At 39.6% G+C, this 15,184-nt stretch overlaps 1 protein-coding gene across 1 annotated transcript in view; it reads left to right on the forward strand.

The window, feature by feature from the left end:
- Positions 1-1,770: 1,770 nt before the first annotated feature.
- EFNA3 (ephrin A3) overlaps positions 1,771-15,184 on the forward strand; it is a 299,810-nt gene continuing 286,396 nt past the window's right edge. Inside the window, exon 1 of the mRNA XM_044080140.1 lies at positions 1,771-2,054. Coding sequence (XP_043936075.1) covers positions 1,859-2,054 — 196 coding nt within the window. The 5' untranslated portion in view covers positions 1,771-1,858. The remainder of the gene's footprint in view (positions 2,055-15,184) is intronic.

The following is a 15,184-nucleotide window of genomic DNA, read 5'->3' on the forward strand; positions in this document are numbered from 1 at the left end:
TTTCTGCCAAATGGATGCCACCCTGGGTACTGTCCTGCTTTCCCAAGTGGTGGTTATAACACTTGCGAATACTTTTCTAAGAATAATTCAAACACACAGACACACACACACACACACACACAAACACACACATGCACACACACATGAGAAAGACGCTTTGTGACTGGCCAGTTCCACTCCTTTTGTAAGCCTGCCAGCGTCATATCTACATTGGCAGGCCAAAGCTCCTTAGATGCTTTAAATCACACCCACCACTTATCATTGAAGAGAAGTAAAATGATACTGTGACTACATTTGCCATATTCTTTATATAAGATTCAGAGATGTAAAAAGTTATTACAGTTCATCAGGACAGTATAATAAGCCCCTTTACTTCAAACGTATTTCATCTTGTCAGGTCTGTTACAGTAATAACAGGAAACTACATTAGGAATAATTACAGATGGATGGAAATGGAATTTACTTCCTTTCATATGTATTTTGCAGCTGTACAGACTGTAGGTAGTTTGTCAGCAGAATGTTTACTTCTTTTTATTTGGGGGAGCAGCAAACAAATATCCAGACACAGAAATTCAGTTGCTAGTCATTGGACTTCAGCACAACTGATATTGCAAAGAATATGCCTCGGCCACAGGCAAAGTTTTACTTGAATTATTTTACATTGTTCACATAACTGTTGAAATATGATTTAACAAAACTAACCACCAAATAATATACTCTGAAATCATAATGATGGTTCATTAATAATGATTTACCAACATCTGATTCAGATTCGATTTATTAGAGCTTATTCTTCCTTTTACTGTCCAGCAATATACATTCACTCATAGAATTGTCAACACTTCTTATGACAACCAACTACATGCTTCAAACCTGGGTTCAGTTTTCACAGTCATAGTTCGTATACATTGTGACTCTGAACAGAAACTGCCAGCAAAGGTTTCAAGGTTATTGCTGAAAGTAATAATAACAACAGTACGCATTTATTAACCTGGTAAGCCCACCGGGCCTTTTCAGGAGCAATATCTGTTTAAGTGACTTGCACAAGTTCACATAGTAGGCAAGTGAGGACTGAGAAAATCAAACCCTGTATCACAGAAACAAGAGCTCAAAGCCTTAACCCTCTTCACCAATTACCAGAGGAAAATAAATCAAGTACTCACAGGTCTTACCTTAAGAAATGCAGTCTGCCAGTCATTTCACTCATACTTCTGTCACTTGTATTTGCTGTGATACTGTCTCTGAAGATTTTAGGTAGCTTCACTGAATAGTGTAGATCTCATGAGAATGGTTGTTGTAAGGAATACTGAATGAATGTAGTGTGGCTGATATACAGATGGCAGTGAAGTCAGCCATTTTTATTTCCATGTATAGCTAAATTACATGCCCCCATTGAATGAAATTGTCTAGAATATGCAACAACATTTGTGTAGCATGTTAGCACATGGTAGTTGATAATAGCTTTGTGTTAAAACCAGTCTGCCTTCACTGAGGTGTCAGCTAGACAAACAGGCTGTATACATTTACAAAAAGTCAATAAGACGCAGTATTTTCCTGACTCGGTGATTAAGCTTTTGATTATAGTCCACAGAGTTGTGAAAGAGATGCCTCATGTACTTATTGCAGACACTGTTATTCCTTAAGCTAGCATTAAAGGTACTGCAGAGAAACATCAGCTACTCTTGTTAAAAAAAATCTTGTTTTAATTTCTTACATTTCATGAATTTCTTTAATATCCATTTTTCTCCTATTTGTGTCTCCTAGCTTGCGGAGGGAAGGATACACTGTAGAGGTTGAAGTCAATGATTACCTGGACATCTACTGCCCTCATTACAATGAGTCTGTCCCTGAGCATCGCATGGAACAGTATATCCTCTACATGGTGAACTATGAAGGCTACCGTACGTGCAACATTAGCCAGGGCTTCAAACGATGGGAGTGCAATCGGCCACATTCACCCCACAGTCCTATCAAGTTCTCGGAGAAGTTTCAGCGGTACAGTGCCTTTTCCCTAGGCTATGAGTTCCATGCAGGACATGACTACTATTATATCTGTAAGTATAATGCTACTGCACCCTGATTTCATCTCATCAAGTGAAACATACAATATTTGTATACATCCTGGAAATGTATTATACACCCTGGGCATTAACTACTACAGTAACTGTAAGTGTTTTTATGCTGTGCAGCTAATATAGTGTACCTCTTAAATGCTGTAAAAATGTAACACACCCAGTGACTACAGAATTCATATTATCTCCATCACAGAACCAGCATTTACTCTTGTCATAATCTTGTTGCAGTACAGAGTGTATAAAGTTGATACTTTTAAAATCTAATGCTTGCTTAAAAGGTAGGGGCAAGGTGAGAAGAACCTTGAGACCATTCCGACAGTGAAATTATGCTTCATTTGCTCAACATTTTTATTTTAACCTTTAGACTCATACTTGTCACACACTATTCATTAGAATGGACACATCTCCAGTTCATGTTGGGAGACCCCCTTAACGGAGTGTCACACATGACCTCAACATCTCTCAGTACTTCAGACAGATGCCCAGACAAGGTTACATAAAATAAATTACTTCTGCAGCAGTTAAATTCCACAGGAGAGTTTTCAGGTGACCTGGGTGCAGCATTTCATGTACTACTCATCAGTTTTTTTGTAATTTAATTATCCCAACTACTCCATTTAGTACCTTAATTAAAGAAAACACCATACTTCCCTATCTACTTTGTATGACTGCAAAATCAATTAGTCAAAATGCTTCCATCTGAACTGCATCATGGGATTTTGTGTACCAGCTGTCAGATTTCTTTTATGTTCTTTGAAATGCGTTTGCAGTAACAGAGTAGCTTCATTTTTTTCTTTTAAATCAAAAATGAAAGCTAATAATAATAAGCTGAGTTATAATGATTTCTTAAATGGAAATTTAGTAAATTCAGTGTTTTTAGTTGATTGGGTATTGCTCTGTAAAGCTCATAGCAGACATAAATATTTTTCTCCAAATTAGAGACAAGAAAATAACTTACTTATTTTTAAATTTACAATAAAGAGAATTTCAAAAAAAAAAAAAAAAAAAAAGTATGTTTATTTATTAATCTCCTGTTACTTTCCAGATAGTACATTTGTTGTAGTTTCTCTGTGCACTTCCAGGTTGAAATTGCCATAACAGGAGCCATTAGATGACTATGAAATTAACATTAATGGCAGTGACAAACTGGGATTGACAGCCAGGCATATACCTTTCTCTTTGCTTCCTCTGCAAGCTAGTCTTTTTTGCTGGTTTCCAATGACAAGCAGAAATCACTTACTTTACCATTTTCCACCAAATCTTGTTCTCTGCATTAATTAAGATTCCTGATACATGCCAGCTATGACCTGTCCACAAAGTCTGAATAAGAAGACAAGATTAGCATCGCTTTTACTGTTTTTCTGAGCCATTCAACCAGAATATCCATTGAACGTCACACACAGAGTAAGACAGATTGTACATCTAATGCAATAGCTGCCTCACGATTATTTGTGAATAGCTGATCACTTATCAAGTGATCTAACAAATGCCAAGGTCACATGTATATGTTGCATGAATTAGGAAAGCAGGGGAAAATGATATACTTCTCCAACTCAAGGAGCTTTTAGAAAAAGGTAAACCCTATATCTTGAAGTTTCACACCCTAGCATATATATAATTCTGTTTTTGTCAACTCAGTTAAGGTTCCTGTTTCCAAATGATCTTAAAAGGGAGCAACTCACTTTGTTCAGTGCATCATTCCCCTGTGCCACCAGGCTGCGCAAATTGGGTTAACATCTTCCTCCTTTTTATTTCAAGTTGTTGACTTTAACATTAGTTTTTTTCCCTTTTAGGCAGCCCCCTTGGTCATGGCAGCCCTGGGAACAAAGATATTGTCACGTGTCTCGTGTATTCAAAAGAGACAATAAAGCATTGTAATGGGTTCATGATATTTACTATACATAAACACATCAGGAACTGTATCTGGAACAAGTCCTTAAGCTAACTGATTCACCTATTACTTCAGACACACTCACATGTGCATCTCCATTCATGACTGCATTCACTCTGGCTGACTATACAAAATGGCACTGATCTTGCACATGCCCAGTAGTTATATGCACATGCGATCTAGCTACAGTGGATGACTAGGGTAAAGATACACACAGATCTACAAGTATTTCACTTCCAGTACATAAAACTGTACAAAGAGAACATAAGCATATTGTTTATGCACATCTTCGATTACTTTCTCAGCTGAAGTACATTTCCCTCTTTTTTCGATGCTCTCATTTATAATTTCTCTGAAGTTTCTTCTGCTTGTTGTACTGCTGACTTCACTTTCGTCCATCTTCTGTTGATGAACTACCTGAAGAGACTGTCTTTCAACAAATTACAGTTTATCTTAACAAATATAATCTGCATTGCACATGCTAACATGGTTTTAAGTCTGGCAAAACTGTCCTGCAAATATTATGGAATTTCTTTGATACAGTGGCTTCTACCACAGATAGTGTTCTGTTCAATATCGAGACACTGCCTTCTTTATGCAGATGACCAAAGCCTTGGATTTGGTTACTGCCTGGTTTCTATTTAGCTCTGTGAATATTGCAGGCTTTCACTCAGGTGTTGTTAACTGCTTTTTAGGTTTTCTATCAGATCATTTCATGTCAGAGTCTGTTCACCATTGTCTTTAAGAGCTACGATTAAGTCTGTGGTTTCCAAAGGCAGTGTTCTTAGCCTCACTGCATTTTTTGGCTTTTTTTCACTCCCTAGCCATACATAGCCCTCCGCTGTCTTGTGTCATGTCAGATTATCTGGTTCACAACCTCATGTCATTCCAATAAACTCTTATTAACAAAAGGGCATAGACAACTACTTCAGCTGGTTTCAAGTAAAGATATAAAATGAAATAAGAACTAAGGCATGTGGTCAGAGACCCTGCTAGACTCATGTTCTATCTGACTGAGAATAATTTACTTCTTCTGAAAGAAAATTAATGCTGTCATTTCATTTCAGACATAAGTGTTCTGGTTGGATTCCTGCCTTACCCAAGCATTTCTAGCTCATGTTAAAGCTACAGTTAAGGAAATGCTCTTTAGATACAGAAAACCCAATAGTTACTTGGAGTCAGCAGCAAGAACCTAAAACCAGATTTTTGCAAAGGCATAATAATGTTCCAGCTTGAAGTTCAAGTTCATTAGACTTCCTAAACCTAAGAAGTGCACAAGCTAGAACCTAAATTGAGTAAAATTATACATGAAGATGAAACAAATACAAAATCGGTATAAATATAATCTAGCTAAAATAATTAAGCATTATAATCAGGAATAATAAGTATGACATAAGATAGGCTGTAGTGCTGCGTAAACAAGTTGTGAAAATTACCAATATTGGTATGAAAAGTCAGGGAAGGTGCTGTAAACAAAGGGAGATAGAAAAAGGCTTAAAGCTGCTTTGCACTTAGGATGTCCTTAACCAACCAGGTTATAGATTCCAAAGGAATGGATCCTGGTAACTAAAGGAGCAGTTATCAGGTGATTTTAGCCATATTGCTAGAACCACTACTGCCAAAAAACAGGAGGAAAACAAGAGCTGATGTAGATCAGTTGGTTTAATGATCTGGTTATGCTATGTATGTGTTGATTCGCCATAGCAACTGCAGGTGGGCGTGTTCTACTCACTGCAGTTAACACAGCATTGTAACATTCCATGTGGCAGTTAATAAAGAAGCTGTTAAACTGAAAACAGGTCTCCTCACTCATTTCAACATGGTGTCAGAAGTTGCTCGCCAATGAGCATTTTTTCATCATTTTTCCTCGTTCAAGAAGAAAAAAAAAAAAGAGGTACACGTTACAAGTGGCTAATGGGCTAACAGAGCATGGCGGAAGGATTTCGCAGACCAGACCCGCTCGTCTTCGATGGAGACGTTGCTGAAAATTGGCGCGTATTTGAAAGGGAGTATGACATCTTTATTGAGGCGGCCCACTCAGATAAACTAGACAAAACGAAAGCTTATATCCTCCTCAATCTAGCAGGGACAGAAGCCATCGAAAGGGAATGCTCGTTTGTCTATGCTGCAGAAATTAGGGTGCCAACCGCAAGAGACGGGCAGGACGGAGCCATTATTCATCCAGCAGAGTCCAGAGAGGACCCCAACTGTTTAAAAAAGAAATTTCGGGAAATGTGCAACCCACAATATAATAAAATAATGGAGAGACACAAGTTTCATTCCCGAAATCAGAGACAAGGTGAGACTATTGAGTCTTTTATTAGTGATTTAAAGATTAAAGCCAAAAGTTGTCATTTTGGAGATTTAACAGATGAGTTAATCTGTGACAGGATTGTTTGTGGCATAAATAATGACAGTATAAGGAAGGCCCTTTTACGTGACAGTGACTTGACCCTATCCAAAGCCATTTCTATCTGTCGTGTTTATGAAATGACTGAGGAGAATACTAGGGCTCTGGCCAAACAGCCGGCTGCAACGGTGGATGCACTGCAGCCAGGCTCCACCAGATGGCATCCCAGGACAAATTATAAGCCTGTAAGCGGGCAGGATGTAAAACTCGTCAGGAAATGCAACAATTGTGGAGGCAACCATGCTGCACAGCGAGACAAATGTCCTGCGTTTGGCCAGCAATGCCACAAATGTCAAAAATGGAACCACTACAAAAAATGTTGCAGATCCAAGCCTCAACATGAACATCCTAAAAGGAAAAGTTTTGTTAAAGAATACCGTAACAAACAACCCGTGCATCAGCTAGAGCTGGAGCAGCCGGACATCAACACTGATGACACGTTCTATGTAGACGGTGTCGAGCCCATTGCAGTTGTGGACAATGTAAATACCCAAGTAGAGTACCAGGATGAAGGATTTGTCACCCTGTATGTACGAGATAAGCCTATTAAAATGAAAATCGACACGGAGGCAAAATGTAATGTGATGGCAAAAAGCACTTTTCTCCAGCTGTATGAGGGACAGATTTTGACATGCAATAAAACAATAAACCTAGTGGCCTACGGAGGCAGCAAGATCGAAACAGCCAGTTTTGCTACACTTTCTCTGTCACTGGATGGACAACAACACTTACTACCGTTCTTCCTTGTGGATCGTGATGTTGTGCCACTGCTGGGGTTTCGAGCATATGTATGTCTAGGACTTCTCACACTGAGCCCTCATGTCCACCAGGTCAGTACAGAGCCTGACACTGATTTTACAAAAAATGTCCGGGAACAGTATGATGATGTATTCAACGACGAGCTTGGAGAACTTCCAATAATATATTCCATGACTCTAGATCCTGAGGTGCAGCCCGTCATCCGGCCAGCGCACCGCATTCCTATAGCTATGCAAGCCCGAGTTAAGTCAGAACTTGATAACATGGCCAGCAAAGGAGTCATTACAGTGGTCTCTGAGCCCACAGACTGGGTTTCATCAATGGTGGTAGCACACAAGAAAGACAAAGAGGAGATAAGGCTGTGCATTAATCCTAAAGACTTAAACACAGCTTTAAAGAGACCCCATTACCCAATGCGCAGTGTTGAGGAAGTTGCCACCCAAATGGCAGGTGCGACTCTGTTCTCAGTGCTTGATGCGAAGAGCTCGTTTTGGCAGATAAAGCTCGACCATAAGTCATCAATGCTAACTACATTTAGCACACCTTTTGGGTGCTATAGGTTTCTACACATGCCTTTTGGCATCAATTCAGCAAGTGAGGTTTTCCAGCGCTCAGTGGAGCAACTATTCGCTGGCTACCCTTGTGCCATCATAGTTGATGACATCATTGTGGGAGGTCGTGATGCTGCAGAACACGACACGAACCTAAAGAAGGTGTTCGACCATGCATGAGAGATCAGACTCCGACTAAACCCCCACAAATGTAAGTTCTGTCTGGATCAAGTTTGTTACGTGTGACACATGTTCACGAAAGAAGGTCTCAGGGCCGACCCTACAAAGACGGAAGCTATCACAAATATGCCAGTTCCCCAAAATTCCCTGGCTGTACAGTGTTTCCTTGGTATGGTAAATTACCAGGGAAAATTTATCCCAAATCTCAGTAGCATTGCAGCACTGCTCAGGCACCTAATACACAAGGATACCATCTGGTGTTGGCTCCCACAACATCAACAAGCATTTGAACACCTCAAATCATGCCTAGCCAGCTCACCAGTCCTATCATATTTTGATGTAAAGAAGACAGTGACATTAACCTGTGATGCTTCACGTTACGGACTGGGTGCTGCATGTCTGCAAAGTGGTAAGCCAGTAGCATACGCATCTCGCATGCTCACCGATACCGAGACACGCTACGCACAAATCGAGAAAGAATTGTTGTCAGTTGTGTTTGCGTGTACCAAGTTTAGAGACTACATATACGGAAAACCCACAGTAGTTGAAACAGACCATCAGCCCCTTGTTACAATCCTAAAGAAGCCAATCCACACTGCCCCAGCTCGCCTACAGAGGATGTTACTGCAATTACAAGCTTATGACCTAACGCTTGTTTACAAGAGGGATAAGCACATGTACCTTGCGGATACTCTGTCACGAGCCCCAAGCAACAGTGTGTCCCAAACTCAAAGTGCAAATAACAACTTCGAGGTGATGTCTGTCAGCTACATCTCTACAGTCAGGCTGGAGGAGCTACGAGCCCACACGGCAAGGGACCAGGTCCTGCAAACTCTAAGCACAGTGATTCAGAATGGCTGGCCCAACAAAGACTGCCAGGTTCCGCCGTCTATGCATCCTTTCTTCCCATATAGAGAAGAGTTGATAGTGGAGAACGGCGTTGTCATCAAAGGTCACAGGACGGTCATCCCCGACTCCCTACAACAAGAATATATTAATATTATGCACAGAGGTCACCCGGGCTTAGAAGCCACAAAGCACAGAGCAAGAGGCACTGTATTTTGGCCAGTAATGAACAAAGACATCGAAAGAGAGCTGCTCTCCTGCTCTGTATGTAACAGTACCCGACCACACCAACAAAAGGAACCTCTACAACTACATCCGGTTCCTGCCCTGCCTTGGTCTACGGTCGCCACGGATATGTTCGAATGGCATGGACAACAATACATGGTGCTGGTCAACTCCTATTCAGGGTGGTTTGAAATTGACCTTCTCTGGGACACATCTTCAGCAGCGGTGATCACAAAACTGAAAAGACACTTCTCCATCCACGGAGTACCTCACACCCTGATTTCCGACAATGCAAGACAATACACCAGTCAGCGTTTTAAAGTGTTTGCCCAGCGGTGGGACTTTGTCCACATAACCAGCAGTCCGGAGTACCCCCAGTCCAACGGATTGGCTGAAAGAGCTGTCTGCAGTGCCAAGCTACTGATGGAAAGGTCTCATAGAGACGGGACAGACGTTTTCCTCAACCTATTGAACATCAGAAATGTTCCGCATGACAAAACACTGGGATCACCCGCAGAATGTCTAATGTCCAGGCAGACTCGCTCAACTTTTCCTGTCAGCACCAGTCTGCTGGAACAGGCCCCAAAGGACATGGAACAGGTCAATGTGCAACTTAAAAAGAAAAGGCTCATTCAGAAGCAGTACTACGACTCAACAAGCCGCCCATTATCACCACTTAGAGAGGGTCAAGTGGTCAGGTTGCAGGCAGTTAAGGGACACGACCGCCTGGGCACAGTGAAGGAGGTATGCAGTGAGCCACGCTCATACGTCATCGAATCTAATGGTGGCATCTACAGGAGAAATCGTCACCACATCCTACCTGTTGGTGAACCACCACCACCTCGATAGATCGATCCTGCCGATTGTTGTTCCCATCCAGCTGACCCTGCCACACTGGACACTCCTTCCCTCGCTCCACGGCCCCGGCAGGCACTTCAACCAATGCCTGCGCATACTCAGCATTCCAGTGTGCAGCAAGTTCCTGTAGCTTGCTCTTCCACCAAGAAGACACACAGCGATACCCCCTATGTGACACGCTCAGGTCGCATTTGTAAGCCTAACCCCAAATACTGTTCTTAAAAAAAAAAAAAAAAGGATGTGATGTATTAATGCATTGTATTTTGGTTCTTACTTATCTAGTATTCAGTTGCCATGTTAGATAGCCTGTGGTGAAAGCTGAACGTTTTGTTCCATACCGTCTATTTTACTAGCTCATCATTCATTATTTAAGTTTGAGTCATTATTGTTCAACTTTGCTATACACAGCATGAGTTAGTTTTCATACAAAGGAGTAACTAAAAGGAGAGGATGTAGATCAGTTGGTTTAATGATCTGGTTATGCTATGTATGTGTTGGTTGGCCATAGCAACTGCAGGTGGGTGTGTTCTACTCACTGCAGTTAACACAGCGTTGTAACATTCCATGTGGCAGTTAATAAAAAAGCTGTTAAACTGAAAACAGGTCTCCTCGCTCATTTCAACAGCTGAGATGACCAATTTCAGCTCGGTTTGTCTCACAGATAGAGATGGGGACAAGCTATGAATGAATTGAAGGTGTTCCTAATAATAAGCAATTTTGGGAGATGAAATTGGTAGCATGAATGACTGTAGTTAGTGTGTAGAGGTGTTGTGCTGAATAGATGCATTCCAAGCCACCTGGTAGTTGGTTAAGAGCTGACAAAGAATCTTGAGGAAAGTTGAATATAGTTTGCCACTGATTACTATTGCCTCTTCAAAGAATATGCAGGACCTGCAGGTTTATTCTCCTAGGTACCAAAATGAACACCACTGGTTCACTTGTCTCAGACCTAACTGCCTCCTAATTAAGAAAGCTCAGAGCTCCACTTTTGTATTCCCTCCTTTATGCAAAGGCTGGAGAAATAATTTGCCCTTTATTCTAAGAAAAGGCACAAGCTAATGAAGTACCCCTGCTGTAGAAATCATTTAATAATTTAAAAATATGTGACTATTCTTTTTCTGTCTTAGAACTAATATTTGGGATGTTTTGCTTGCTGCATTCACAAATTGCTCAGGCCATAAACATATTAGATCTAAAACTATTACTCACCTAAAACTCAAATCTGCAGATAAATTCTTTATATGGCCTACTGTTAGATGATTTTTTTCCTCTTTAACCTAATATTTTGCTTTACTCTGTACAATACTATATATTGGCTTCCCACATAATGTTTTACAACTTTAATTGCTTTATTTCATTGTCTTACAGCACTGCTTTGTTTTGTTTACTATTTTATCTATTAGGCTCTTATAACTGTTTTATAGTTTTGTGTTTTCAAGCTGAATTAGTAAATTCTGATTTCTTTATATTCATTGAACTTTTTATGTTTATTTTTTCTATATTGTTTTAAACAATTTACCCAGGTAATGGTTGAAATGGGTACTAGTATCAGTCCATTATCTCAGTTAATATATATTAAATAAAGTAATTAATTAAATGTTGAAACACGGAGTTTATAGTTTCCACTTCTGCTACCTCCTTTGATTATAGCTAGCTTCAGCCACACAAATAAATGGTGCCCCTGCACTACAAACTAAACAAATAGATGGAGATTCCCTTCCATGAAGAAGTGCCTTTGTCCCAGGATCCCTTGTTTTGATGGCTACTATGTCCTGCAAGTCTTTAACACAGTGATGGATGGATGTAGGTGGAGTCTCCTAGTGGTGAGTATAGCAAACCTTTGTTTCGTAACACTATTTCATGGTGATTAGAACTGGCCAATAAACAGTCATTTGGACTACCAGTACATGGGTTAAACTAGGAGGTTTTGAAAGTAATCAAAAGACAATAAAAAATGTTTACCGAGTGCTTTTGTAATATAGTAATTTAGAGAATTTATAAGAATAAAATACAGAAGGTCTCTACAGCTGTGAATCATAAGCAGACAAAAACTATAACCAAAGAATTTTCATTGTAATTAATCAATATTACTGTAACAGCTGGAGTGTGCACTGGAACGCATGAGGTTATAAGCTCTATTTATATTTTTGCAGACTCACTCAAAGTTCAGCTTGACATGTTGGGCTGATAATCATTCTTGAAGCATACTTACAGTGTTTATTTGGAAGCAAGAAAGCTTTCCTTTGGAAGAAAGCAAGACTGTTACTCTGGTGTGCAGTTCAGCTGCACTTGAGATGGCAGTCAAGACACATGACAGACAGCAAACCAAACAAGGTTGCAGAAGCTCTTAAAAGCATAGTCAGCTTAATACAAATAGTTTTTCAAGATACCAAACAAAAGAAGCCTCATGAAATTAAAAAAAAGATCTTGTAAGAGGTCAATGAAAAGTTCACACAACAGGACAAAGACCTACTCACCCAAAATGAACGTATGTCCTATTACTCAAATATTGGACTTACAAAATAAATTAAATTCTTTTTTTTGTTTTGGACTCTAAAATAGATGAGTTAGAGAATTGCATCTGTTGAAACAACCTACGTTTTATTGGAATAACAGAATAAAAGGAAGGGAATGAGCCTTTGGCTTTTATGAAACAACTAACATAGGCCACAAATATTCATAGGCTTACAATTGCTCATTCCTTGGCTTATAGTGACAAGAGAATACATGCTTCCTTAAGCAAGGGACTTGGGATCTGAATTCCAATTTGGTGGGGTAAGTTTGAAAGCTGCCCCTGACTACAGCAATGCTTTTTCCCCTAAAATATAAATTAATTGTTCCAGTCATCAAAAGGGTGAAAGAGACTGGAGGGAAATGCCATCTCAAATTTCCATCTATTTTACATTTTAACTTAAATAAGGTAAGGCTGTATCTTTTACATGCTGTACTGTGTTGCGTTCTGGATGATAATACAGATATCTACCTGATGAAGTAATCATATTAAATTGAAGTGTTAATAATGTGACAACTTATTTAAGGGGTAACCATTTGAAATGTTAGGACCCGCTAGAACAAGTCCCAAAATATGGAGATTGAATGCCTGATGCTAAGTCTGAGATGCCATCTCTTGGAATATTCCCTTTTCTCCAAGGTATGGCAGTCTTGGAGTTGGTCTTGGGGGTAGAGGGTGCTGGGTGCTTGCCTCCCCTGCAAATAGAATTTAAAGGTGAAGTGTGATTTTAAGTACTCACTCTTCTCCTGTGTTTTTGGTCTTCTTTTTTTTTTGGCTTGTTGGCACATGACATTTTGAGTGCCAACATTTCAATAGGGAGCATATTCAAAGATATGCAGTATATACTGTTAAGCTTCCCTGGTCAAAGTTTTTGGTACTAGTGCACCTCTACAGTTAGCAGCTTCATTGTTCAACCTGGTGGTTCCAGCTTCTACCCCACTATTATGTAATAATTACGTAGTAAGCAAAATTTAAACTGACTATTTGGTATGTTTTGTGCAATTTAGTTTCAAAGTAAACAATTTTGGTACTAGTTTATGTTATACTGGTCTGTTAACTTTAACAGTGGTTCTGATGTGGTCAGTCTTCAAGTATATTGAACAGTGACAATGTGTCTAGTGCTATAAGGAACATTTCTTGGAATGTGAGAGGTATAGTAACACCTCATAAATGTACTGCATCTTTTGATGAGAGGAATAAGCTGAAACCACTTGTAGACATCTTATAACAGACCAAGTTAAAGAAGCAATATTGTAATATTAATCAGAAACACTAGTAAGGATGGGCTGCATCTGGATATGACCATTCAACTAAAAGGAACATCTCAATTTTAGTTCATAAATCCCTGAACTGGTCACCTAAGTCTGTTAAATAAGATAAAACCGGCAGATGAGTTGTGACTAAAATTAAAAATCATAACCCACCAATCCTATTAGAATATTTTTACAACCTAAATTTGGATGATCCTAAACTTATTAACTTTTCTAATGCTCTTCTGGAATTACATTGCTGGAATTCAATTCTGGTAATTGGAGGGGACTCTAGTGTGGCCTTAGACCCTTAAGTAAATGGAACACGTAGGAGTGCAAAAAAAGCAGTTACAAGTGTTCACTGCTACATGGGATTTCATTAAAGACTACAAACCTACTGATTGCTGGACAGCCTTTCATCCAGAGGATAATGACTTTATATATATTGCCTCAGAATATAGCTCAGCTAACAGAATAAATATTTTTTTCCCCTGAGTGCAGTTAAGATAAACAGGCTGAACTGGACTGAGCACAAGACAGCGCCAACGTCTGATCATTCCCGTGTATAGGCAGAGTTAGGTATGATTGACAACTGGATATGTAAGCCACCATGGAGGTCTGACATTTCTTTATTAAAAGGAAAGATACAATAAGGGCATGCATTTCATCATACTAAGAAGATGCAGCAATACTGGCAGATATGTGCAAAGGAAGCAAAATGGCCATTCAAGGGTCTGTTTGAGATTTGACATACAACATCAAACCAGATAAATCAGCAACATTTGAAAATCATAATAGTCAAGTAATAGAACTGAAGGTAGATTTCATAAGTAAAGGAGGTAGATCTTGAGTTATGAAGGAACAGATCTTGACCATGAGAAAGTAATTTAGGGCTGCTCAGTTTAACACTAGGTGGGAAAAATGGAAAAACTTTTACAATGCGAGGGATATTACAGGCCACAACCCCTTGCATATAAACTTACTTAAAGCAAAGAAAAGAAATGCAAATTCCTGCTCTGAGAAATGGATTGGAATGCCTGCAGACCAACCTTCACACAATAAATCAAATTATGGTTAACACATTTACAAAGCTATTTCAGAATAAACTTACTGTTAATTTTTTATGTGCCTAGATTTCCCTTCCACAAGTGACAGACACAATGAAAGTACAACTTAATAAAGATATCACACTAGAAACAGCAAAACACTCCATTTTAAGTATGCCGAAGGGGAGGGTGGCTGGACCTGATGGGTTACCTGTTCTGCATCACTTTGTCCATGAACATGGCCCAGTCTTGTACAAGTTATTTATACAAAGTGAGAAAACTGGTAAATTTCCAGCACCTTTATCATATAGATACCAAAAAGGACAGAATCTGAATAATCCGGCAGGGTACAGACCCATTTCTGTCCTTCCTCTGGAATCTAACATTTAAGTCAAAATTGTAGGCTAGGCATTTGGAAGTCTTGTTACAAGCCCTGATCCCTCACAGTCATCATGGTTTCATTAAAGGCAGCCAAGGGGGCCAAGACCTAGTTATTTTCTGGCTTAATCTGATTCAGTGGGCTAGGATAAGTAAAGCTCAAGTCTGGGATTCTGCGGAAGCATACAGTATTCAAGAACCTT

Source organism: Protopterus annectens, chromosome 8.part0 (genome assembly GCF_019279795.1).
Source record: "Protopterus annectens isolate FY-2018-M chromosome 8.part0, PAN1.0, whole genome shotgun sequence".
NCBI classification, from domain to species: Eukaryota; Metazoa; Chordata; order Ceratodontiformes; family Protopteridae; genus Protopterus; species Protopterus annectens.